This window comes from Hyperolius riggenbachi, chromosome 12 (genome assembly GCF_040937935.1).
Source record: "Hyperolius riggenbachi isolate aHypRig1 chromosome 12, aHypRig1.pri, whole genome shotgun sequence".
Taxonomy (NCBI): Eukaryota; Metazoa; Chordata; class Amphibia; order Anura; family Hyperoliidae; genus Hyperolius; species Hyperolius riggenbachi.
In genome coordinates, this window is record NC_090657.1 from 16,713,474 (window position 1) to 16,740,607 (window position 27,134).

A 27,134-nucleotide genomic window follows, 5' to 3' on the forward strand; every position below is an offset into this window, starting at 1 on the left:
TATACGCATATATATATCATTGTTTTGTAGCAGAATACATTTTTGACTGTTGGGGTTCCTCACCTTGAAGAGCAAAGTTGAATGCTTTGCTGTATACAAAGTAGGTGCTGCAATTGGCTCTACACTTATACGGCCCCAGATGGGTGTGATCAACAATGGTAACATTAAAGGAGACGTTTCGCTCCGTAGACTCCATTCGTATTCCTTTAATGGTCTGTTTATGGAACAGTATGTAATTGATGGGGAACAATCCATTTCTAGAGGAGCAGTGCATGGTCACGGTGTCCCCCATCCTGACTCTGTCGCCTACAGCAGTCAACTCTGGTATTTCATTACAATCTGTAGATATGAAATGGAATACGGCTTAGAATATTGCAAGCGGAGGGGCTTTCTTGTTAGCAATAAATTAATATCGAAAACTAATCAAAATGGACCTACAGTATACTGTATTATAGAAACCTAAAATCACATTTGTTACAGAGCACCTGAGATGGGGAAAAATACATAATTAGATACCTTCATAGTGGGAAGCCATTGGATGATTCAAAAGGCTGCCCAGATCCTCCTACAGCCCACCGTTCTAGCGCTGGACCCCCTCAACATATTCACAAGAGCTTGTGGAATAGATTTCTTCTACGGCATGCTGGAGTAAAGACAGTGTATGGCCAGTAGAACAAAGCACTCATGTATGGCGGAAAAAAGAGGGTTCGTTTTACAGAGCATGTGTGGACATGCCCAATCCGGATGCATTCGTACACTGCTGGAAGCACATACATAAGAAGAGGGTACAGTGCAGGAATGGTTACCTCAAAGAGGATCTGAGAAGCCTCTGGACCATGCATCATGCCACTGCTGAGCTATTTACATTTGACTCCTCCTCCACATCACAGGTTTGCTTCAAAACCCAGTGAAAGGAAACCTCACTATCCTCAAAGTGACCCCCTGAGGAATCCTGTAATCATGAAAATAAACTGTTGACTTTGGTGACCTCTCCGTGGCGTGAGGTGGGCTTTCTAGTGATATAGAGCATCATCCATGTATCTGTGCTACCTCACTGGGCATGCAAAGCTTATATGTTACAAATTACCTCATTCCCCCAGCATGCCTTGAACATTTGCTTAAGCCAAGACTCCTGTAAAGGTGCGGAATGAACTCCACTGCTTTTGACATGCCAGGTCCAGCTGCACCCAGGACATAAGATCAAACTACTATGAGGAAAGACTGACACCTTCTTGTTGCAATATTGCCTTTAATATTATGCTCTTTTATCCATAGAATGACATTTTGCAGTAGCAATCACTTTTTCAAGTTAACTTGCTTCTAACACGTACAACGATTCACTGACATGCACAGGTGCATGTCATGGAGGATCCATCTGAAAATGGCGCCTGCGAATAATGGCGCACGGCTTTGCTGCTAAGTGCTAATCCGTTTGCCGCTTATCGCTATTTAACGTTAAAGCCTTATTGTTATTTAATGCAGGGACGGATCTAGGGGGGGGGGCAAGCGGGTCTCTTGCCCCAGGCGCAGTTTGTTGAATTCTTAAAAAGGCGGCAAAATGTGGATGGGGAATGGCAGTTTAGGCGCCAAAACCTGACCTTGCCCCAGGCGCAAGTTGGGGCAACTTGGTCTAGATCCGTCCCTGATTTAATGTTAAAGCCTTATTGTTATTTAGCGTTAACACACAGAACCCTCTCTGTACCTATCCCTAACCCCTAAACCCCCCTGTGATGCCTAACCCTAACCACCTCCCTGGTGGTGCCTAACCCTAAGACCCCCCTGGTGGTGCCTAACCCTAAGACCCCCTGGTGATGCCTAACCCTAAGACCCCCCTGGTGGTGCCTAACCCTAAGACCCCCCCTGGTGGTGCCTAACCCTAAGAACCCCCTGGTGGTGCCTAACCCTAACCACCCCCCTGGTGGTGCCTAATCCTAATCACCCCCCTGGTGGTGCGTAACCCTAACCACCCCCTGGTGGTGCCTAACCCTAAGACCCCCCTGGTGGTGTCTAATCCTAACCACCCCCCTGGTGGTGCCTAACCCTAACCACCCCCCTGGTGGTGCCTAACCCTAAGACCCCCCTGGTGGTGCCTAACCCTAAGACCCCCCTGATGGTGCCTAACCCTAAGACCCCCCTGGTGGTGCCTAACCCTAAGACCCCCCTGGTGGTGCCTAACCCTAAGAACCCCCAGTGGTGCCTAATAGTGTTGGGCGAACAGTGTTCGCCACTGTTCGGGTTTTGCAGAACATCACCCTGTTCGGGTGATGTTCGAGTTCGGCCACATGGCCGAACTAAGAGCGCATGGCCGAACGTTCCCCGAACGTTCGGCTAGCGCTGTGATTGGCCGAACGGGTCACGTGGTTCGGGCCCGAACGCGCTCTGATTGGCCGAACGGTCACGTGGTTCGGGTAAATAAATACCCGAACCACGTCATATCTCCGCCATTTGTCTGTGGGTTTAGCTTTGGGTAGGCAGGCAGGGTAGTTCGCTCTCCAGCCACGCTAGCCAGGGTCCCCCCCAGTCATTGTGTGTCGCTGCTGGGAACAGTAGTACACCGCTCGCTCAGCCACACTATATATAGCATTGTTTACTGCCACTGTGTACCTCGCTCAGCCACGCTATATATATAGCATTGTGTTTTCTGACACTCTGTGTACACGGCTTAGCCTGACTAATATAGCATTGTGTGTACTGCCACTGTGCACCTCGCTCAGCCACGCTATATATAGCATTGTGTGTACTGCCACTGTGCACCTCGCTCAGCCACGCTATATATAGCATTGTGTGTACTGCCACTGTGCACCTCGCTCAGCCACGCTATATATATAGCATTGTGTTTTCTGACACTCTGTGTACACGGCTTAGCCTGACTAATATAGCATTGTGTGTACTGCCACTGTGCACCTCGCTCAGCCACGCTATATATAGCATTGTGTGTACTGCCACTGTGCACCTCGCTCAGCCACGCTATATATAGCATTGTGTGTACTGCCACTGTGCACCTCGCTCAGCCACGCTATATATAGCATTGTGTGTACTGCCACTGTGCACCTCGCTCAGCCACGCTATATATATAGCATTGTGTTTTCTGACACTCTGTGTACACGGCTTAGCCTGACTAATATAGCATTGTGTGTACTGCCACTGTGCACCTCGCTCAGCCACGCTATATATAGCATTGTGTGTACTGCCACTGTGCACCTCGCTCAGCCACGCTATATATAGCATTGTGTGTACTGCCACTGTGCACCTCGCTCAGCCACGCTATATATAGCATTGTGTGTACTGCCACTGTGCACCTCGCTCAGCCACGCTATATATATAGCATTGTGTTTTCTGACACTCTGTGTACACGGCTTAGCCTGACTAATATAGCATTGTGTGTACTGCCACTGTGCACCTCGCTCAGCCACGCTATATATAGCATTGTGTGTATTGCCACTGTGCTCCTCGCTCAGCCACGCTATATATAGCATTGTGTGTACTGCCACTGTGCACCTCGCTCAGCCACGCTATATATAGCATTGTGTGTACTGCCACTGTGCACCTCGCTCAGCCACGCTATATATATAGCATTGTGTTTTCTGACACTCTGTGTACACGGCTTAGCCTGACTATATAGCATTGTGTGTACTGCCACTGTGCACCTCGCTCAGCCACGCTATATATAGCATTGTGTTTTCTGACACTCTGTGTACACGGCTTAGCCTGACTAATATAGCATTGTGTGTACTGCCACTGTGCACCTCGCTCAGCCACGCTATATATAGCATTGTGTGTACTGCCACTGTGCACCTCGCTCAGCCACGCTATATATAGCATTGTGTGTACTGCCACTGTGCACCTCGCTCAGCCACGCTATATATAGCATTGTGTGTACTGCCACTGTGCACCTCGCTCAGCCACGCTATATATATAGCATTGTGTTTTCTGACACTCTGTGTACACGGCTTAGCCTGACTATATAGCATTGTGTGTACTGCCACTGTGCACCTCGCTCAGCCACGCTATATATAGCATTGTGTTTTCTGACACTCTGTGTACACGGCTTAGCCTGACTAATATAGCATTGTGTGTAATGCCACTGTGCACCTCGCTCAGCCACGCTATATATAGCATTGTGTTTACTGCCACTCTGTGTACACCGCTCAGCCAGACTATATACCGTTGTTTACTGACACTCTGTGTACACCGCTCAGCCAGACTATATACCATTGTTTACTGACACTCTGTGTACACGGCTCAGCCTGACTATAAAGCATTGTGTGTACTGCCACTGTGCACCTCGCTCAGCCACGCTATATATAGCATTGTGTTTTCTGACACTCTGTGTACACGGCTTAGCCTGACTATATAGCATTGTGTGTACTGCCACTGTGCACCTCGCTCAGCCACGCTATATATAGCATTGTGCTTTCTGACACTCTGTGTACACGGCTTAGCCTGACTAATATAGCATTGTGTGTACTGCCACTGTGCACCTCGCTCAGCCACGCTATATATAGCATTGTGTTTTCTGACACTCTGTGTACACGGCTTAGCCAGACTATATAGCATTGTGTGTACTGCCACTCTGTGTACACCGCTCAGCCAGACTATATAGCATTGTGTTTACTTCCACTCTGTGTCTGCTGGGCCTGGGAACAGTAGTACACCGCTGACCCGCCACTGTATAGCATTGTGCTCTGTGTCGCTGCTGGGAATAGTGGTACTGTATAGCATTTCTGTACTGCCACTGTACTGCTGCCAGTCAGCGTGTACTGTAAGGATAAGTGAAATGAGGAAGAAATCCAGTGAAAGAGGAAGGGGCAAGGGAAGAGGTGTTTCCCCTGACGGTTCACGTACAGGCCACAGGGGAGCACCCAAGAAAACCCACTCAATACCGCCCATGTTGTCCAGGACAACAACCCTCACAAATCCAAAAGAACAGGACCAGATAATTACTTGGATGACCTCTCAAGCGTCCAGCAGTGGGTTAAGCAGCACCAGCACATCACGCACGAGGTCCGAGTCCTCAGCCAGTTACAAGGAGCCAGTGGGCACAAAGCTGACACAACCGGCAGCGACACCACGCACACAACTGCCAGATAACCAGTCCTATGAATTACCTCAGGACACAATGGGGTATTCGCAGGAGCTATTCCCAGCCCAACAAACTTCCACCTATGAAAGGTCAATGGAGGAACAGCCAGAAATGTTGTGCCCGGATTCACAACCATTAACTGTGGGAAATGCACCGCGCACTGAAATACAAGGCGAGTCCGAGGAGGACTCGGAAACCCAAATCCCAGAGCAAGTTGGGCAGGAGGGGTTGCAATTGCAGGAGGTCGGCCGACAAGATCTGGAAGACGACGTTGGAGTGAGCTGCGCAGAGGTTGTTCTGGGGAGCTCTACTCCACGGCGGCGGCCCCCCACAATGACATATGACGAGTTTGAGGAGATGGAAGAGGAGGGTATGGACAATGTGGACAGAGACCCAGATTTTATTTGTGAACGAGAACATCGCCGTCGTAGCAGCAGCACAGATGAGTCTGTTGAAGAACCCACTGCTGCACGAGTTCGCCTTGTGCCACAAGGTAGGCGGCGCGCAATTTCAGGCACCACAAGCGTGGAAGTTAGAGTGAGAGGCAAAAGAGGAGGAAACAGAAATCGCCAGCAAGGAGGCAGGTGCTCCAAAGTCTGGGCTTTCTTTGAAGACTGCACTGAGGATGTTACCATGGCGATTTGCAAGGTGTGCAAGACTCGCCTGAGCAGGGGGAAAAGTATTAACAACCTCTCCACCACCAGCATGAGCCGCCACATGCTATCCAAACATCCCACTCTGTGGGCAAACGCGGCAGGACAGGGTACCAGCAACACTGCCTCCCTTGGGTTCACCAGACTCACCACCAGACCCGCCTCAGCAGCAGCAGTAGCCCAGCCATTGCGTGATTCACAACATTCACAAACATCAGACGACGCTGACACTGTCACTTTCCGGAGTAGTGCTCTTGAGGTCTCCCAGTGTTCATCAAACACAACAACCAACAGCCCTTCCGTGTGCAGCGCTACGGTTCAGTTGTCTGTGTCGGAGATGTTTGAGCGCAAGAGGAAATTGCCAGCAAATGACCCCCGGGCCGTGGCAGTAACAGCCAGCATAGCCAAGCTTCTGGCCTGCGAAATGCTGCCATATCGAGTGGTGGAGACAAACAGCTTCAAGGGCATGATGTCAGTGGCCATCCCACGTTACGTGGTTCCCAGCCGCTACCACTTTGCGCGCTCTGCAGTGCCTGAGTTGCATGAGCACGTGGTCAGCAAAATAACCCGAAGCTTGAAGAATGCCGTTGCCTGCAAGGTTCACCTCACCACTGACACTTGGACGAGTGCGTTCGGCCAGGGTCGATACATCTCCCTTACCGCGCACTGGGTGAACCTTGTGGAGCCTGGCAGCGATTCCTCACCTGCTACGGCGCGGGTGTTGCCCACGCCGCAAACAGCTGCACCGCCGTCCCTCCCACTGGATAACAACAGCAGCACCTACCTCTCTGACTCCTTCTCCTCCAACGCATCTCAAAGCTGTACCTCATCCGGAAACGCTAACCCAGCAGCAGTAGGATCATGGAAGCAGTGCAGCACAGCTGTTGGCATGCGTCAGCAAGCGTTGCTGAAGCTGATCTGCCTTGGGGATAAGCAGCACACAGGGTAGGAAATTTGGAAGGGAATAAAGGAACAGACGGATTTGTGGCTGGCACCGCTGGACTTGAAACCGGGCATGGTTGTGTGTGATAATGGGAGTAATCTCATTCGCGCTTTAAGGTTGGCTAAGCTGACACACATCCCTTGCCTGGCGCACGTGATGAACCTAGTAGTTCAGCGGTTCCTGAGGACATACCCAGGCGTGGCCGATCTTCTGTTGAAGGTGCGTCGAGTGGCCAAACATTGTAGAAATTCCAGTACTGCTTCGGGGGCACTCGCCAAGATGCAGGAGCGCTTCAATCTCCCCCACCATCGCTTGCTGTGTGATGTCCCTACGCGCTGGAATTCTACGCTGCACATGCTAGCACGCTTTTGTGAGCAGAAGAGTGCAGTGGTCCAGTACATGACGGCGCAGTACCGAGGCACATCCGGACAGCTGCCAAGCTTCTGTGGATCCGATTGGGCCAACATGTTGGACCTCTGCCAAGTCCTCCAAAATTTTGAGCAATCCACGTTGCTTGTGAGCAGTGACAACTCTTCAGTCAGCATTACCATACCACTGCTGTGTTTACTGAAGAGGTCAACGTTGAAAATCAAGGAAACAGCTGTCATGATGCAACTGGGGGAATCTGAAGGAGAAAACGATCAGCGTGATGGTACCAACATCAGGCCATCCGCCTCAGGGAACGCTGGCCCCAGCAGCTATGACGAAGAAGAGGAGGAGGAACAGCTGGAGTTGGAGCAGGAATTTCATGCCACCACTGACGAGGGCCAGAGCGGTGCACGTTGGACTTCCACAATTCAGCGCGAATGGTCAGCAGAAGCAGACCAGGAGGAAGGTGACGACTATGATGCATCACAACAACTATCACAACGCTCACAAGAGGATGATGAGGATTCTGGTAGGACTCTTGCACACATGGCTCAATTCATGCTAGACTGCATTGAACGCGACCCACGCATTGTGCGCATTCTGGACAACACCAATTACTGGGTTTATACCCTTCTGGATCCACGGTACAAACACAATGTTCCAAAACTGCTTGAAGAAAGAGTCAGACAGGTCAAAATGGAAGAATACCAGCAGGCCCTTGTGGAGACTTTAGAGAGGAGATTGACATCCTCCCCCTCCTCTAGCCAGTTGTACGCCGACAGACTGACTTCCGCAAACCCAGGACGACCAGGAGGGCAGCAAACAACGCAAGCCGCAGCTAGTGCCCAAAAGGGAATGGTATCGGCAGTGTCCTTGGAGTGGGAAAATTTTCTGACACCCATGCAGCAGCAGCCCACTGAACAGGAAGCGTGCAGATCCACCTCCAACACCGATCGCCTGGAGAAGATGGTCAAGGACTACATGTCAGATGACGTAGCTGTGTCGAACAATCCATCTGCACCCTTCAACTATTGGGTATCGAAGCTAGACACCTGGCACGAACTGGCAATGTACGCAATAGAGGTGCTGGCTTGCCCGGCAGCCAGCGTTATGTCGGAACGCTGTTTCAGTGCTGCCGGAGGCATCGTCACAGATCGGCGTATCCGCCTCTCCACAGAAAATGCAGACCGTCTGACTCAAATTAAAATGAATCAATCCTGGATTGGAAACGACTACGCAACACTCCAGGACCCCAACCAAGTAACATGACCAATGAACATCTGGGATGGTGTAGCGTTTCCGGTCCCTGTTTATTGAACCTCTCATCTGTATTACATTTATGACTGCATGGCGGCAAAAAGCATTGCTGCTATATCCGCACGCTTTTTGTCCTCATGCAAGGCCTGGGTTGTTGTGTCTCAAAAAGCATAGCCTTCTCCTCCTGCGCCTGCTCCTGTTCCATCACGTGTGCTGCTGCTGCTGCTGGGTTAGCGTTGCCGGTCCCTGTTTATTGAACCACTTATCTTTATTACATTTATGACTGCATGGCGGTACAAAGCATGCTATCCGCACGCTTCTTGTCCTCATGCAAGGCCTGGGTTGTTGTGTCTCACAAAGCGTGGCCTTCTCCTCCTGCGCCTCCTCCTGTTCCATCACGTCTGCTGCTGCTGGGTTAGCGTTGCCGCGTGGTCCCTGTTTATTGAACCAGTTATCTTTATTACATTTATGACTGCATGGCGGTACCTCATGCAAGGCCTGGGTTGTTGTGTCTCACAAAGCGTGGCCTTCTCCTCCTGCGCCTGCTCCTGTTCCATCACGTGTGCTGCTGCTGCTGCTGGGTTAGCGTTGCCGGTCCCTGTTTATGGAACCTCTTATCTTTATTACATTTATGACTGCATGGCGGTACAAAGCATGCTATCTGCACGCTTCTTGTCCTCATGCAAGGCCTGGGTTGTTGTGTCTCACAAAGCGTGGCCTTCTCCTCCTGCGCCTCCTCCTGTTCCATCACGTCTGCTGCTGCTGGGTTAGCGTTGCCGCGTGGTCCCTGTTTATTGAACCACTTATCTTTATTACATTTATGACTGCATGGCGGTACAAAGCATGCTATCCGCACGCTTCTTGTCCTCATGCAAGGCCTGGGTTGTTGTGTCTCACAAAGCGTGGCCTTCTCCTCCTGCGCCACCCTCCTCCTGTTCCATCACGTGTGCTGCTGCTGGGTTAGCGTTACCGGTCCCTTTTCCTGGAACCTCTTATATGTATTACATTTATGACTGCTTGCCGACAAAAAGCATGTTACCTGTGCAAAGAAAACAGACATTTCCCGCATTTAAAAGACAGTTTTCCCTTTGAAACTTTAAAATCGATTTTCTCAAAAACTATAACCTCTTTTTGCTAAATTTTTTTTTCCTCTTGTACCCACTCCCAAGGTGCACATACCCTGTAAATTTGGGGTATGTAGCATGTAAGGAGGCTTTACAAAGCACAAAAGTTCGGGTCCCCATTGACTTCCATTATGTTCGGAGTTCGGGTCGAACACCCGAACATCGCGGCCATGTTCGGCCTGTTCGGCCCGAACATCTAGATGTTCGCCCAACACTAGTGCCTAACCCTAACCACCCCCCTGGTGGTGCCTAATCCTAACCACCCCCCTGGTGGTGCCCAACCCTAACCACCCCCCTGGTGGTGCCTAACCCTAAGACCCCCCTGATGGTGCCTAACCCTAAGACCCCCCTGGTGGTGCCTAACCCTAAGACCCCCCTGGTGGTGCCTAACCCTAACCACCCTCCTGGTGGTGCCTAATCCTAACCACCCCCCCCTGGTGGTGCCTAACCCTAACCACCCCCCTGGTGGTGCCTAACCCTAACCACCCCCTGGTGGTGCCTAACCCTAAGACCCCCCTGATGGTGCCAACCCTAAGACTCCCCCTCCCCCCCCCCCCTGATGGTGCCTAACCCTAAGACTCCCCCCCCCTAGTGGTGCCTAACCCTAACCTTGACAGTGTTACATTAATTCCATTCACCATTTTGCAGTTAAATAACGTCTGCAGTTTGACTTATGTAGGGTGCTATTGATAAATAACAATACAGTGGGCAATAAGTAACGTCTGCTGTTTGGCAAATGAACGGCACTATTGATACACAACGTTACTGTGTGCTGTTTTTCTTCTTTTTTCCCTGTGCGCCATTATTATGCAGTACTAACGATAAATAGCGGTAAGCGTATATTTTTAATGCTGCGCCATTTTTATGCATAGGAGCTGTGCGCCATTATTCACTGATCCGGTCATGGAAGCAGTTGAAATTTAAACCAATCACAACAGCAGAATGGACTGCTGCTTTTCCATTGGTTCCTGTATGCACGGATCTGATGGAGAACTATCTTCATAATATTCAAATGAGGAGGGCAGTCCTCTACCTCCCCGGCCCGCTCGAATCTCTATTAATGGTGTTGGTGGAGGGGCGGGAAGGTAGAGGACTGCCCTCTTCATTTGAATATTACGAAGATAGTTCTCCATCAGGTCCGTGCATGCAAGGACCAATGGGGAAGCAGCAGCAGCATTCCGTTGTTGTGATTGGTTCAATATTCACTGCTTCCATGTTATAAACCGGTGTATGTCAGTGAGTCTTCTACATGTTAGAAGCAATTTGACAACTTCAAAAGGTGGTTGCCACCGGGAAACATCGTAAGCTTCATGATTCTATAAATAAAAGAGAATTATATACAAGTCTCCTGGTGATATCTCAAGATGAAAGCAATCTAGTGGGTAGCAGTCCCGCAGCTGAAAAAGCCTTGTTGATGAGAGGGGCCAAAGTAGAATGGCCAGAATGGATCAAGTTGACAGAAAGGCTGCAGTAACTCAGATAACCACCTTTTATAACAGTGATGATCAGAAACGAACAATACAATGCTTCATACTGGGTAAAATTTCTGTTAGCAAGAATAGAAATACGTATGAATCGGCAGCAGGCACAGGGTCACCAAACCTGGCCAGCTAACAGACCAGCCAGCTGGAAAAATGTCCATGGTCTGATGAATCTTGATTTCTCTCGAGGAACAATCATAATGGGTCAGAAGTTGGTGAATACAGAATGAATCTATGGAGCTCACCTGCCCTAAGTCAACAGTGGTTGGCATGTGGTAGAAATTGAGATAGATAGCCACAATATACTAGCTGTACATTGTAGCAATCTATCTCAATTTCTACCACATGCCAACCACCACAAGCCTAACCTATTGACTCAGGGCAGGAATTGTTTGCTACAAATCTGCAGAAATTTAGAGATGGAATCATGTCAACATGGAGAAGAATCGCAAAGGAACAACTTCAACATCTTATGGAATCCATGCCTTGAAAACTGATTTATGTTGGGGGCAAATAGAGACCCTAACTAGTGTCACGATTCCGCGAACGCCATTGCGGCAAGCGCATGTAAAGGTGCTCAAACTATGAGCTGGAGAGCCCCTTTAAATGCATTAGCCTGCTTTTAGAAAATGAGTGTTCTTCCAGCTCACCAGCCCTGCAATGCGGAATGTGAGTGCTTGTTTACACTTCCTGAAGATCCCCAATAAAACCCTAAAACCAGAGCCATTCACATAGCTCACTGATCTACTACAAGGAACTGCTGATAAGAAGCAGGATACAGGAACGCATCGTAAAATCATTAGGTGACATTCCTGCCTGTCCGGAGAATACCCAGAGACATGTCCCTGGCTTAATGAGCTTTTGATATCTCACTTCATATTAGTCCATAATTCGATAGATATTGCGTAACCGTTTGGGCCCAGCGGTCCACAACTCACAGTGCGCCAGTCGACCAGCGCAGCCAACCTTCTGAGACATTAATCGATCTCCTAGTCATCTCACAGCCAGAGGTATTGATTACATAGGCAAGGAAGGTGGCACTTCAAGCGAGTTTGATATCGATTGGTTCAGCGCATGCTGACGGAATGTAAAATGTTGGGTTTTATATGATATGTCAGATATCCGCTGAGTTATGGCATACTTGGAGAAACTGCCAATTCTGTCCCTCAGACAATAGGGGCGGACTTCAGCAGCCTGAGGTCAGATTGTTAAGGGTGGAAACATCTCCTTTTACAACTCCGCCCTCTGGCAGAGGAAGAGTTAAAACCAACAATGCTGGGGAGAGAAGGCAGTCTTTTGTCCAGCCATCCGATACCATCAAAGGAATTGGCATTACAAGACTTATCTATTCCACAGAACTTTCCATAACTGGATTTTTAATCTTCTGTTGGACTTCATATCACAAAGGACACGGTAACTTGACAAACTGCTCAGACTGTAATAAGCTATTATTTTCATAATGAACCCTTATTATTTCTGTATCCATTTGTTTCTATTGCTATATTTTGTTCTGCATTATTTCTTTAAATAAACGATTTAAAAATCGTTCGTCTAAGTGCTGTTCTGAAACAAATCTCCGCCAAAAGAATTCACATCTTCAGAGAGACATGTTACCATAACTGTTTTGATATTAAATATTGTTAGTTTTGCTATCTCTAGAAAGGTTGTCGAATTAACCCTTTTTCCTACAGGATTTAGCTAGAGTTAGAATTAGCGCATTCGCACGCTTTTATTGCGGATTGGTGGCAGCGACCTGGCCTCTATATGAGAGCACAGATTGTATCAATTGTATATACAATCGAAATTGGACTGTGTGTGGACTCACCAACCAATCCAAAAGGTTACTTTGCCTGCAGTTCTGACTGCCTTCAGGATTCCCTCAGGGTCTGAGGCTTTATGGTAAACTGCAGCAAAGGGAACAGGAATTGGTGGGTGACTGCGCATACGTCACATTCTAGTATTAGCACAGTGTTCCTGACATAGAGACCAGTAAGGCTTTGTTCACATTATAAATCGCAAGTGCTGAGTGCTTTTGTGCACAATTTTTTCAAGCAATTCCTGGCGTTTTCTGATCGATGAGCGATTTTGTGGAAGCGCTTTTCTAAGCGCTTTTGATGAGCGATTGAGATTTTCACTTCCTGTTGTCAGTCAGGAAGTGAACTCTTTGACCCGGAAAATAATAAGTACAAATGTATTTATTCCTAAAAGCGCTCGGGAAAATCGCTATACAAAGCGTTTTTTCAAGCGCTTAATAAAGCACTCAGAAAATGGAACAGGCAGTGCTTATGAGAACGGCACGCAATTGAAATGCTCATATGTGAATATTCTCATAGGAAATCATTGCACAAGCGCTTTTAGGGCTATTTTCAAAATCGCCAGCGCTTAAAAAAATCTGCAAACGCTCATAAGGCTTGATTCACAAAGCAGTGCTAACAGTTAGCACCCTGGTGAAAAGCCCATTATCACGCCTAAAGATGTGATAAGTTTAGCCATGTTAAGTTTAGGCATGTTAAGTTTAGGCATGATAAGTTTAGGCGTGATAAGTTTAGGCGTGATAAGTTTAGGCTTGATAAGTTTAGGCGTGATAAGTTTAGGCTTGATAAGTTTAGGCGTGGTAAGTTTAGGCTTGATAAGTTTAGGCGTGATAAGTTAAGGCGTGATAAGTTTAGGCGTGATAAGTTTAGGCGTGATAAGTTTAGGCGTGATAAGTTTAGGCGTGATAAGTTTAGGCGTGATAAGTTTAGGCGTGATAAGTTTAGGCTTGATAAGTTTAGGCTTGATAAGTTTAGGCTTGATAAGTTTAGGCGTGATAAGTTTAGGCTTGATAAGTTTAGGCGTGATAAGTTTAGGCTTGATAAGTTTAGGCGTGATAAGTTAAGGCGTGATAAGTTTAGGCTTGATAAGTTTAGGCGTGATAAGTTTAGGCGTGATAAGTTTAGGCGTGATAAGTTTAGGCGTGATAAGTTTAGGCTTGATAAGTTTAGGCTTGATAAGTTTAGGCTTGATAAGTTTAGGCGTGATAAGTTTAGGCGTGATAAGTTTAGGCGTGATAAGTTTAGGCGTGATAAGTTTAGGCTTGATAAGTTTAGGCTTGATAAGTTTAGGCTTGATAAGTTTAGGCTTGATAAGTTTAGGCGTGATAAGTTTAGGCGTGTTAAGTTTAGGCGTGATAAGTTTAGGCGTGATAAGTTTAGGCGTGATAAGTTTAGGCTTGATAAGTTTAGGCTTGATAAGTTTAGGTGTGATAAGTTTAGGCGTGATAAGTTTAGGCATGTTAAGTTTAGGCGTGATAAGTTTAGGCGTGATAAGTTTAAGCACCAACTGGGTTAGCACCGTAGTGCACAGCTGATCAAAAGTTTTGCGCTAGCAAAGTCTGGTGCACTTCGCATAGAGTTTAATGGCGCTGCTTTGCGCGCGATCTAAACTTATCTAAACTTATCACGCCTAAACTTATCACGCCTAAACTGGCTTTTCACCAGCGTGGTGCAATGGTTATCACGCCTAAAGTCTTTTAGGCGTGCTAACTGGGTTAGCACCGCATGGTGAATCGAGCCCATAGTGTGAACAAGCCCTTAGTTTACGTTGTGAATTGTGACAAAGACTTCTCACCTGCCTCACCCCTCCTCTGGAATGCCCTTCCACAACACATCCGCCACTCTCCCACCTTTGAAATCTTTAAACGCTCCCTCAAAACCCACCTTTTCCGACAAGCATATTCTCTAGCTTTGGCCATGCACCCACTAAATAACCTAATTGCACACTGCCTGTACATATACTGTATACTTCCCCCACCTCTTGTTTCCACCCCATTCCTTTAGATTGTAAGCTCGCAAGGGCAGGGCTCTCACCCTTTTGTGTCATGGAATGATATTAATTCAATTGCTTGCACTCTGTTAGACATTTATACATTTTAGTCATCATGTTAAATCAAATTGTAATCAGCAGTGCTGCATTTTGTATCAGTGTTCATATTTGATGTATATCATTGTCTGTATCATTATGTATCCCTTGTTTGTTTTCTTACATTGTACAGCGCCACGGAATATGTTGGCGCTTTATAAATAAATAATAATAATAATAATAAAAAGTACTTTTCAGTTGTAAACACGGAATGTAGGTGATGGGTTCGGTCACCTAGGAGAGACCCTGCTGTGACAATGCACCTCTAAGCCCTCTCCAGCGTTGAGGACAACCAGCATGCTGAGAGTAGTGTGTTGCACGTACACTTGCAAAAATCTGTGACCCAGAGGCATAACTAAAGGTAAGCAATTTACTATTTATGCTCAATACAAGAGAAAAAGTAGACAAGACAAATAACATTTATATCACACTTTTCTCCTGGCGGACTCAAAGGACCAGAGCTGCAGCCACTAGGGCATGCTCTATAGGCAGTAGCAGTGTTAGGAAGACTTGCCTAAGGTCTCCTACTGAATAGGTGCTGGCTTACTGAACAGACAGAGCTGAGATTTGAACTCTGGTCTCCTTTGTCAGAGGCAGCGCCCTTATCCATTACACCATGCAGCCACTGCTTACAGATATTTAGCCAGACATGGCCTTCTCTTTTGTGTTATTTGTCTTGTCTACTTTTTCTCTTGTATTGAGCATAAATAGTAAATTTTAGGCCAGCAATTTCAGGCCAGCTTCAGTTGGTATAGTGGTTAGTGTGCTTGTCCACCATACAGTGAGACCCAGGTTCAAATCCCAGCCAATGTGAGTTGGCTTTTATGCTACAAATCCTTAAAGGGAACCTAAACGGAGAAGGATATGGATTTTTCCTTTTAAAATAATACCAGTTGCCTGACTCCCCTGCTGATCCTGTGTCTCTAATACTTTTAGCCACAGCCCCTGAACAAGCATGCAGATCAGGTGCTCTGACTGAAGTCAGACTGGATTAGCTGCATGCTTGTTTCTGGTGTGATTCACACTACAGTGGCTGGATAGTGTACTGGTTAAGGGCTCTGCCTTTGACATGGGAGACCAGGGTTTGAATCCTGGCTAGGTTAAGTACCTATTCAGTAAGGAGTTCAAGGCAAGACTCCCTAACACTGCAGGGTGGCCTCTTGAGCGCGTCCCTGTGGCTTGCAGCTCTTGAGCGCTTTGAGTCTGACAGGAGAAAAGCACTATACAAATGTTTGGATTATTATTATTACTGCAGCCAAATAGATCAGCAGGGCTGCCAGGTAACTGGTATAGCTTAAAAGGAAATCAATATGGCAGCCTCCATATACCTCTCACTACAGTTCTCCTTTAAGCAACCTAATGGTTCTATTGCATTGAGCATAAATGTTAAATTTTAGGCTAGCTTCACTTACTTCTGTAGTGGTACAGTACTTAGGGTGACGTGCCCACCACACAGTGAGATCTGGGTTCGATTCCCAGCTATGGTACAATACATACAGTACAATGAAAATATGCCCCATTGTCAGCGCAGGTGTTTATGCGCAGCATGCAGTGCGTTATTCTGTCAGAACCCGCCGCACTGCACGCATTGTGAAAGGAATATCATTGCATTGCATTGTGTTGTGTTGTGATGATATTGTTCATTGTAAGGCAAGACAGACACGGTATGAAAGGGTGAATCCGGTAAAGAAGGTGCCTTGGAAGAAGGGCGCCGCTATAGGTGCCCATTATAAAAGCCATGATTAGCAGCGGTGCCCAGAATATATAAAAATATGCAAATTGCAGCTATTTATAGCGGGTGCCCAAATTCCCAGACATTGCCTTTAATTGTGGCTTTGCAGCAGGGGGGTGGTTAAGCATTAGGTGCCTCCAGGAAGCGATTAGGAACCACTCGGGGGGTTAAAAGTTGGGCATCGGTGGAGGGATTGTTAACAGGGCCACGCCTGGGCGGGTGCTGCGGGTGCATTGCACCCAGGTGCCTCTCTCTGACAGGCGCCGGCGGGTTCTCCGTCCGGCGGAAGGCAAGGAAGGACGGGCAGAAGTCCTCCTTTTTGGACCGCTTGGACGGCGGCCGCTGGCGCACTCGCACAGGCTGCGCGGCGCAATGGGAAAGATACAGGCAGCCCAGTCCACCTCACGCTTGGGCTTGGTGGGGAGAGGAGCCGACGACGGCGAGCGAGAGTAGGGTGGCCGCATGATAAATACGCAGTGTGTGACTGCGTCGCACTCGCAGAGCCTCTCAGCCTGAGTCAGGCCAGAGACTAGCAAACTCGCAGGCAGCCAAAGCCAGCCAGGAGCAAGCCCAGCACCCAGCAGAGTGTGTGTGGGTGTGAGAGAGTGCCGCCCGACCCGACCCGACCCGTACACTCAGTAACTAACAGTGAGTGAGTCACACAGACAGACAGTGGCCCAGGCCAGCCCAAAGCGCCTCAGAGAGTCAGCCAGCCTACTAGGCCTGCCGCCTACGCCCGCCATGGTGGTGGTGGTCACAGACAGACAGCCAGCAAGCCAGCCAGAGCTTTACTTCCTCGGCAGAAGTTCTGCCTGGACACAGTGGACAATTACACACTGAGAGAGTGGAGACAAGTGGACGATTACATACAGAGAGTGGAGACAAGTGGACGATTACACACTGCCTGCATGCTGCATGATCACCCCTGTGTCTTTTATTGTGTAAGGTAAGTGAGCCATTGACATTGTGATTATTTGTTATTAAATGCCTTTACCCTCTCCTATCACCTTATGCAAGTAATAACTGTTATGTTATCCAGACCAGTCCAGTCAGAGCAGACTCAGTATACTGGGGATGGATCAGCACCACCTCAGAATCACTTCCTCTCTCTCTCTCCCATGGTGCCGTCTACCAGAATGTAGCCATATAGTAGACCAAGAGCAGGGAAGGCACCCACCGGAGGAGTATGGCGTGTTATGATCCTAAATAGGTTCCATACATCCACTGGAACATCAGTTCATATGAGTAGGGATGGATCAGCACCACATCACAATGTTGGTATATGCTTTTGTTTAAATTGTTTGTTATAAAAAAAGTTTTCTTTGTTTTGAACATGGTAATGTCTGTCTACTCAGTTTATTTATCTTTAGATTGGAAAATGGATTGAGTCATTGCTATGCATGAAAGAGGGGTAGGAATGGGGTATCACATGCATACGTAAAGAGGTGGAAGGTGTGGGTGTGATTAGGCAGGACATGGGTGTGGTTATGTGGTTGGGCGTGGTTAATTTAACCACTCCCATAAGCGCCAGAGAAAATCTTGTACCCAGGTGCCAGGCACCCCAGGCTCACCCCTGATTGTTAAGGGTTAGGTATTAGTAGAAGGAGGGTTCTGGGTGAGAGTAGGGTTAGGTTAGAGCATAGTAAAATATCAGTAAAGATAACAACACTTTACTATTGCAATTAAGTAGTAAAATATCAGTAATTTTACTGATATTCTATTAGCGAGAATCCCCTGCGTCCTTTTTGTCAGGCCCCTTTATTACGTTTAGGCATGAAAGGGTCCTTAAGTTTAAGTCCTGTCAAGACATCTTGCTTGGGCAATGGATCAGGGGTGCAGTGACGGTTATGGGAGAGTGCGCTGTTTCAGCGGAGGTGTGGTAGTACTCCGAGTGGTAGTGGTGGGTGGGCAGCAGTGACCCTCCAATTGAGAAAGACAAAAGAAAGCAAAACTGCAAAAGACAGAAGAAAAGAACACAAAGCAAAAATACGGATGGATTTTTTTTTTCTCCAAAAATAGATTGTGACGTAGAGTGTACCCGAGCCGAAGCTCAGGTACAAAATGAGATACTTACCTAAATAGAGGGAAGCCTCAGGACCCTATTGAGGCTTTCCTCTGTATTCTAGGCATTGTCGCTAATCATATCAGGGGCAGGGCCACGCAGCTCCTCTTCCTGCAGTGTGCACAGCTATGCTGGTAACAGAGGGACATCAACGGGGGACATCGGAGCCCAGAGGGAAGCCTCAATAGGATCCTGTGCAGTTTTTCACATGCATTTTTACGCATTAAAATTTGCATTCGTGTGCAACGTCACCAGAGCGTGCAAAAATTTGCATATAAATGCAAATTGTAATATTAAAAATGCATGCGAAAAAATGGAACCCTGTCTAAGGCCTTGTTCACATTATAAAACTGCCAGCGCAACGGCAAGCACTGGGTTTATTATTAATTATGGAGCAGTTTTGAAAGCGCTTTTCACGTAGAAAAGCACTTGTCTAAGCGCTTTTGTGTAGCGGTGAACGCTTTGCCCCGGAAATGAATAAATACAATGCATTTATTCATTCAAGCGCTCAGGAAATCGCTTTTCAATGCGCTTTTTCAAGCGCCTACCGATTTTGCTTTCCTTTCTATTGAATCGCAAACGCTCTGAAAATGGTGCGATTAGATAGCAAGCTCATTGCTTATGTGAGAGTACTCACATAAGGGAACAGTACACAAGTGCTTTTAAGGCGATTTTAAAAATAGCCAGCGTTAAAAAAAAAAATCGCCTCTAATGTGAACAAACCCTTAGAACTGTTGGACAAGCCGGACTTGTCCATACCGTTCATCTAATTTTCCTTGGTCAAGTCAGGCTTGTTCATACCGCTGGGGAGACTATATAGCATGTGTATCTATACAATAGGGATGGTCAATTTGATGCAAATAATTTACAGTTGGTGCAGCATTATGCAAATTTTGTATGCTAATTTGTGCAGCTTGAAAATGAACCAATCAAATCCTGCTGAGGTAAAATTTGATTGGTCTATTTTCAAACTGCATACATTTGCATACAAAATGTGCATAATGCTGCATCAACTCGAAATTATTTGCATCTCATTGACCATACCTACTGGAGGGGAGGAACATGGGCGTCCGCATGTCGGGCAAATTGGGGCATCTGCCCTGGACGCCCGCTGGCCCCGCCCCCCACCCAGCAACTGCTGCATCCCTCTAGCAGCCGCTCCCGTCCCCAGCGCCAGGCCTCGATCAGGCCGCAACCAATAGTGTGGGCGCTAGGACCTAGCACCCAGCACACCGCACTGATATGCGGAAGTGACATCACTTCCACATATAGAGTGTGGTGCGTCCGTGGGTCCGCTCTAACTGGTCGGGTCGCTGGCTGATACTGATGTCTGACGCTGCAAGGTGAGGGGGGGTGCCTGTCACTACCTAAACGGGGGGTCCCTGTCACTTCCTAAACTGAGGGTCCCTGTCACTTCCTAACCTGGGGGGCGCGTGTCACTTCCTAACCTGGGGATCACTGTCACTTCCTAACCTGGGGGTCCCTGTCACAACTAAACTGGGGGGCGCCTGTTACTTCCTAACCTTGGGGTCCCTGTCACTACCTAACTGGACTTGGGGTCCCTGTCACTCACTACCTAAACTGGCGGTTCCTGTCACTTCCTAACCTGGGGCGCCTGTCACTTGCTAACCTGGGGGTCCCTGTCACTACCTAACTGGACTTGGTAGGTGAACAGAGGCGCCAGAAGGATAAAAGTACATAACATTTTTTAAAAGTTGCTGGGAGGAAGTGGTGGACTCGCCTCCATTAAAGCAGACACCAAGGACTGTAAATATATAGATATACACATTTATTGAAAATACCCCAAAGATGCAATGCGTTTCGCGGGCACAGCCCACTTCTTCAGGCAATAAGCAGGGGATAAACAACAGCAATTCAGTTATAGCAAGCAGAGCGCCTCTGCTTGCTATAACTGAATTGCTGTTGTTTATCCCCTGACTGAAGAAGTGGGCTGTGCCCGCTAAACGCGTTGCATCTTTGGGGTATTTACAGTCCTTGGTGTCTGCTTTAACGGAGGCAAGTCCACCACTTCCTCCTAGCAATTTTTTAAAAATGTTATGTACTTTTATCCTTCTGGCGCCTCTGTTCACCTACCAATATATTTGAGTCCACCCCAGGTGGAGGGGTGATCTACCCCCTTTTTTCCTATCTACAGAGAGCGACTTCTTAATCCTGAGTGAGGACAGGTCTAATCTCCTCACCTAGCCGCCTCCGAATAGCCTCCAATCAGAGGTGCGCTGAGCCCCCCCAGAAACTACAAACGCACCTTGAACCCAAACAGAAGCTCTGCATATACACCAAAAGCATGGCTGTTAAGTGGGAGCAGCTGACCAAAAACGAAACAAAATTAGTACATAGCAAGGAAATGAACAGCGCTACTTAAAAACAGGCTAGTGCCTACCTGCAAAAGAGTGCAAGCCCCACTTGTGAGATATAATACACACCGAGGATACACATGACCTGTCTACCACTGGAGGAGGATGTTAGTTCCCTGTAACAGCTTGCATGCAACCTATTAAGTACTCGTCCCTCCCACTGCGAAGAAGTCGATCCTTCATGGGAGGGGCCTAACACTGACTAAATCCTAACCTATGTATATGCATAGCCTGGGTGCGGCTAATCAAATAAAATCGAAAATTGAAAATTGCGCAAAAGGTGGATCAGCGCAACACCAGGCCGCCTCCGAATGGCCTCCAATCAGAGGTGCGCTGAGCCCCCCCAGAAACTACAAACGCACCTTGAACCCAAACAGAAGCTCTGCATATACACCAAAAGCATGGCTGTTAAGTGGGAGCAGCTGACCAAAAACGAAATAAATTAGTACATAGCAAAGAAATGAACAGCGCTACTTAAAAACAGGCATCCTCCTCCTGTGGTAGACAGGTCATGTGTATGCTCGGTGTGTATTATATCCCACAAGTGGGGCTTGCACTCTTTTACAGGTAGGCACTTACCTGTTTTTAAGTAGCGCTGTTCACCGGAATCTTCGGCGCAACGCGCCGCGCCACTTCCCCGCCTTTTTGGGCCCCCCTCCCCTGGAAAATTTTCTGCGGACGCCCATGGGGAGGAACACACTAGGCAGAATCACATGAGTTTCCCACATAGCACATAGGTTATCATTCATAAAAGCAGTGCGATAAAAAAAAAAATCTTGGAGGGAAAATACCGCATTCGGTATTTTAGACTTCTGTGTGCTTATTCATAAACATTTTCACAGCTGCGGTACAAATGCTGAAATTTTCCAAACTGAGTTGTCGGTAACATGAGGCTGAGTTGTTACATTAACCCCCTTGCCGTTACAATTCTGGCGGCAAGGGGGCAGCGCAGCACTTTTTTAAAAAAAAATAATTTTTAAATCATGTAGCGAGCCGAGGGCTCGCTACATGATAGCCGCTGACAAGCCGCATCCCCCTATCCACTCTGATCGCCTTCGGTGATCAGAGTAAGCAGGAAATCCTTTTCAGAACGGGATTTCCTGCTAGGCTTCCCCGGTCGCCATGGCGACCGGGCGGGATGACGTCACCGACGTCGGGACGTCAGAGGGAATCCCGATTCACCCCTCAGCGCTGCCTGGCACTGATTGGCCAGGCTGCGCAAGGGGTCTGGAGGGGGGGGGGCGGCGCGGCGCGGCGGGTAGTGGTGAATTGGCGGCGAGCGGCGGCGAGCGGAAACTGCACGCAGCTAGCAAAGTGCTAGCTGCGTGCAAGAAAAAAAATTTGTGAAAATCGGCCCAGCGGGGCCTGAGAAATCCTCCTACTCAGGTTACCCCGAGCTGAGCTCGGGATAACCGGCAAGGAGGTTAATGAGCCGGCTGATTTGTTACATCACTGGTCTCCGTGCAGAAACAGTGTTACAATAAAAGAGGCAGCCCCAACTTCCCTTTAGATGTGCATTTTTTTTTAACTGCCTCTGACAGCCCTGAATCTTCTCTGAATCTTTCTATTAGTCTTTCTAAACAATCTATGTAGTTGCCACAACTTAGAAAAACTTCAAGAAACTTTACACATGCAGGCTTTCTGAAGTGAAATATATTTGAAAACAGGTACCCAAGAGGTTAAAAACACAGCCTGGGGCATTCCGGAAAGCCTTGTTTGTTCTGCTCTCACTGCTGCTGCTGCCTGGGGGAGATCTGTCCCCATTAACTTTGTTCTTATCCGCTGGCTTATCGCCTCTTCAAAGCAGACGGTATTTCTCAGTGTCAATACCGCCTGCTCTAATCTTTATGAATTGACATTTAGGGCTCGTTTCCACTTGTGCGGCGTGCGTCTCGCAGACGCACGCCGGCACTGAGCGGGTGAGCGGGATCGCAGGCGAATCCCATCATCCGTGCCATGCACGGCTATGGGAATCGCAGCCTCCGATGCAAATTCTGCGGGGGGTTCCGGCTGAATCGCTACCGCAAGCGATTCGGCCGGCGGCGCCGTTATACCCTAGGGCAGAGTTTCCCCCGCGATTTGCCTGCGGGGAGACTCTGCGGATTCACGGCGGAAACCGCGATAGTGGAAACGGGCCCTTAATTACATTTTACAACATGTGCTGGAGGTGTTCACCGCACAAGGCGGTAATTTATCTCCCTGGTCGGTAATTGTAGCTTTTCATGCGGAAACAGCTAGTATGAATGGACACTTTGCTAAGTGCTCGGGAAAGTCAGCTGTTTTCAGCATTACTGCATGCAGTAATGCTTTATGAATTAAGGCCATAGTGGAAAATGCATATGCGATTCTGCCTACTGTGTTCCTACCCAGAGAAGGAGACTGGGGATTGGTGTGAAGCAACTTGCAGTTGCTGTTTTCTCAGGAGCCGGATTCTGGAATGGGAGGGAAGGAATTTTGTGGGCTTCCCATTCCACTTAGGTACACACCTGCTTTTGACAGGAAGTGTGGATGAGGTACAGGTGTGATGTGGTGATCTGCAAAGCTGTTGTGTGCTGGGCACTGTGTGGAGCTGTGATTGTGGATTCCAGGCTTGCTAACTGGTTGAAATTTGACTGACCAGGTTTTCGGACTCTGAGAGACTCTAAGTTGCTCACAAACTGATGTAAGCTATTTGTTTTTTGTTATATTGTTGGAGAAAAGCTGAATTTTGCGTAGTGCTCGTCCATTTGAGAAAACTTCATTTTAATTTATTTTCCTCACATCAAGAAACGCAATCACGCCTGCCGACCACCCCTGAAAATAGTGGCAAAATGTGTGTTAGAAAGTACCTTAAAATCATTGCGAATTTCAGTTTGGAAGGGCCCTGTGAGTAGTGTTGGGCGAACACCTGGATGTTCGGGTTCGGGCCGAACAGGCCGACCATGGGCCAGATGTTCGGCATGTTCGGCCCGAACGCCGAACTCAATGGAAGTCAATGGGACCCCCGAACATGCCCATTTTGGGGGCCCTATGGGGTCGCAGGCATAAGAGGGGAGCATGCCCCGATCGCGGGGGGGGTCGGAAATTCCCCCCACCCCCTCCGCTAGCGCTCCCCCCTCTGCCCGCTTCCCCATAAAAAAAGTTTAAGGCAAGTTAAATGGTACTTCCGCCCTTTCTCTGACCTCACGTCCTCTTCGTGATGACGCATACGAGGGTACGCGTGACGCGTACCCTCGTATGCAGAGGACGTGAGGTCAGAGAAAGGGCGGAAGTACCACAAGGGTACTACCGCTGAACCGCCCGCTGCCCGGCCTCAACGCGTCACTCTGCTACTCGGACTCCTCCTCCTCCCCACTCCACTGCCAGTGCCAGCCACCAGGTACTATTTAACTTGCCTTAAACTTTTTTTATGGGGAAGCGGGCAGAGGGGGGAGCGCTAGCGGAGGGGGTGGGGGGAATTTCCGACACCCCCCCCCCCCCCCCCCGCGATCGGGGCATGCTCCCCCCTTATGCCTGCGACCCCATAGGGGGGCCGTATTGCGGCATGTTCGGGCGAACAGGGGCCCTGTTCGGCCCTGTTCGGCGGGCATTGAATAGTTCGGGCGAACCCGAACTAAAAAGGGTGATGTTCTGCAGAACCCGAACAGTGGTGAACACTGTTCGCCCAACACTACCTGTGAGTTTATTTTCAGTAAATAAACTATTTGTTCTGTGTCCTGAATACTGGCTGTAAGTTAACACTCAAATATGCTTGTTAAAACAAATTACAGCTCATATAAAATGAATACTCTTCTTATGCATTCAAATACATTTTAACCACTTAACGACCAGCTAACGCCAATGGGCCTTTCCATGCCAGTTCACGGAGGGTGACTCCGTGAACAGTGTGCGAGCCGCCGATCGCGGCTCGCACACGTAATGTAAACACGCAGGGAAGAAGTCCAGCAGCAGCGCCGTAAGTCAGATCGGCGATCCCTGGCCTCTGATTGGCCGGGGATCGACGGCATATGATAGGCTGAAGCCTATCCCACAATGCGCAGCCTAAGGAAAGGAGGGGAGGGAGGTAAGCCGGGAGAGGGCGGAAAACGCTGCGGAGGGGGGCTTTGAGGAGCCCCCCCCCCCCTCTACTCACCAATGGCCGGCGGCGATCAGACCCCTCCAGCAGGACATCCCCCTAGTGGGGGAAAAAGGGGGGGGAAGTCTGATCGCCCTGCTGCACTCCTGATCGATGCTGCGGGCTGTAGAGCCCACGCAGCACCGATCATTAGAAATGTGCCTGGTCCTTAAGTGGTTAAAGAGGACCTGTAAGATTTAAAAAAAAAAAAAAAAAAAAACCCTCTGGGGGATACTTACCTCGGGAAGTGGAAGCCTCTGGATCGTAACGAGGCTTCCCCCATCCTCCGGTGTCCCAGTAATCCAGCGCTGCGACCACCTCGAACAGCGGTAAATTTCAAAAAGGTCCGCACACTCCTGTGTGGTCCATGCCCATTTATTTTAAAGACTTTGTGCCATTATGCCATTCCAGCACCTTTTTGTGCATTGGAGCAGCGGTGAGGTAAATATTTACCTACTGCAATCTGGCGCAGTAGCGCCTCTTCGTTATTCAGGTATTTTTGCCTGAGCCCGATCGAATCCACTCTATTGTGCAGGCACAAGTCCTTTGCACCTGCGCAGTAGAGCGGATCAATTGGGCTCGGCTATTTCTGCCTTAGCCGGAAGGAAGCGCCGCTACTGCGCCTACGCAGGATCGCGGTAGGTAAATATTGGTGGCGCAGATGCAGCACTTTGTCGAGGTTTTGGGGAGTCAGCGCTGGATTCCCCCAGGCTACAGAGGACGGGGAAGCCTCATTGGGACCCTGAGGCTTTCCCCTCCCAAGGTAAGTATACCCCAGAGGGTTTTTTTTCCTTAGGCTGGGCTCACATATGACATAGCGTGAAAAAGGAGCATTTTATGCCGGGGTGAGTGTGATTTGGAATGCGTTTTGTGTGTGTTTTAATGTGTTTGCAGTTCGCATATGAAAAATGCATATGCGGTTTTATATTTACATTTATTCAAATCACTAGGAAGACAACAGGAAGCGGAAACGCATGAGAAATTTTATTTTAAAAAATGCATGTCAAACGCGTTGAAACGCTATGCATATGCGTCACCATAGACTTTCATTATGTGCGTTTTGGCAGCTAGCTTGCGTAATAAACCAGGATTCGCGAAACGCATACTGTAAATTGCAGTTCTCCTTTTTCTGAATCATTGCTGCATAAAACACAACGTTTTACGCAACGCTAGCGTTTCTGCTATGTTTGCACCCAGCCTTACAGAGTCTCATTAAAATTATATATAAATGTCACTTTGCATAATAGCTAAGCTGGATGTCTAATGCTACATACACACTTGAGATAAAAGTCTTTGGAAAATGAAAGATCACAGACCAATTTTACCCCATTCCATGTAGTATGAGAGCCATACTCTACACAGTCTATTCTATGGAGCTGCACTCCCCATCAGACAGAAATCTTAGCAAGATGCTGCACACACAGATGCTGCACACATGCAACAGATCATTATCTGCAAAAGATGGCTAAATGGAAAAGGAATGAGAATTGGCTCTTAGGTGCATGAGAAAGACGAACAACATTTTATTAATGACAATCACATACATGCAAAATTGATGCAAAAACACAAAACCGAAGACCCTATAAACCCCCCCCCCCACAATTAAACCCATAAAAATTCTCCCCACACGCTAGACCAACGCCAAAAAAGGGGGCTGCAGTCCCCAGTGTAGCAGACTCTAGGATTCCTGTGCTCCAGAGGAGGGCAAAAGATGATGCTGATGAAAAAATGTGGCTGTAATCACAATGGCACATAGATGATGAAGTTCATAACAGCCAGTAACAGCTGATGAATGGCATATGATGGCAAACCGGTGTTAATATGTTAATGATCAGTAGATGCAGGTAATAGCAGCCATGCAAGAAGCGCTGTAAATAGTTCAGATGCAGAAAAATCTGGCTGTTAGCTTATTGGAGGCAAGAAGACAGCAAAAAACACCAATGACAACCTCCATGGTGGATATAGAACAGGCTGTTGACAAGATGTTCAGCAAAGCGAAGCAGTAGATGTGTGTGGCACATGCAAGGAAAATCCCTCAATCGCAGGGCATGGACTAATTTCA

The 27,134-nt window shown here is 48.1% G+C and overlaps 1 protein-coding gene across 2 annotated transcripts in view; it reads right to left on the minus strand.

Annotated features, from left to right (window-relative positions):
- Positions 1 to 27,134, minus strand: part of LOC137542569 (allergin-1-like) — a 122,968-nt gene that overhangs the window by 24,102 nt on the left and 71,732 nt on the right. For both annotated transcript variants that reach the window (XM_068264592.1, XM_068264591.1), the window contains one exon: positions 64 to 339. In XM_068264592.1, coding sequence (XP_068120693.1) covers positions 64 to 339 — 276 coding nt within the window. The remainder of the gene's footprint in view (positions 1 to 63; positions 340 to 27,134) is intronic.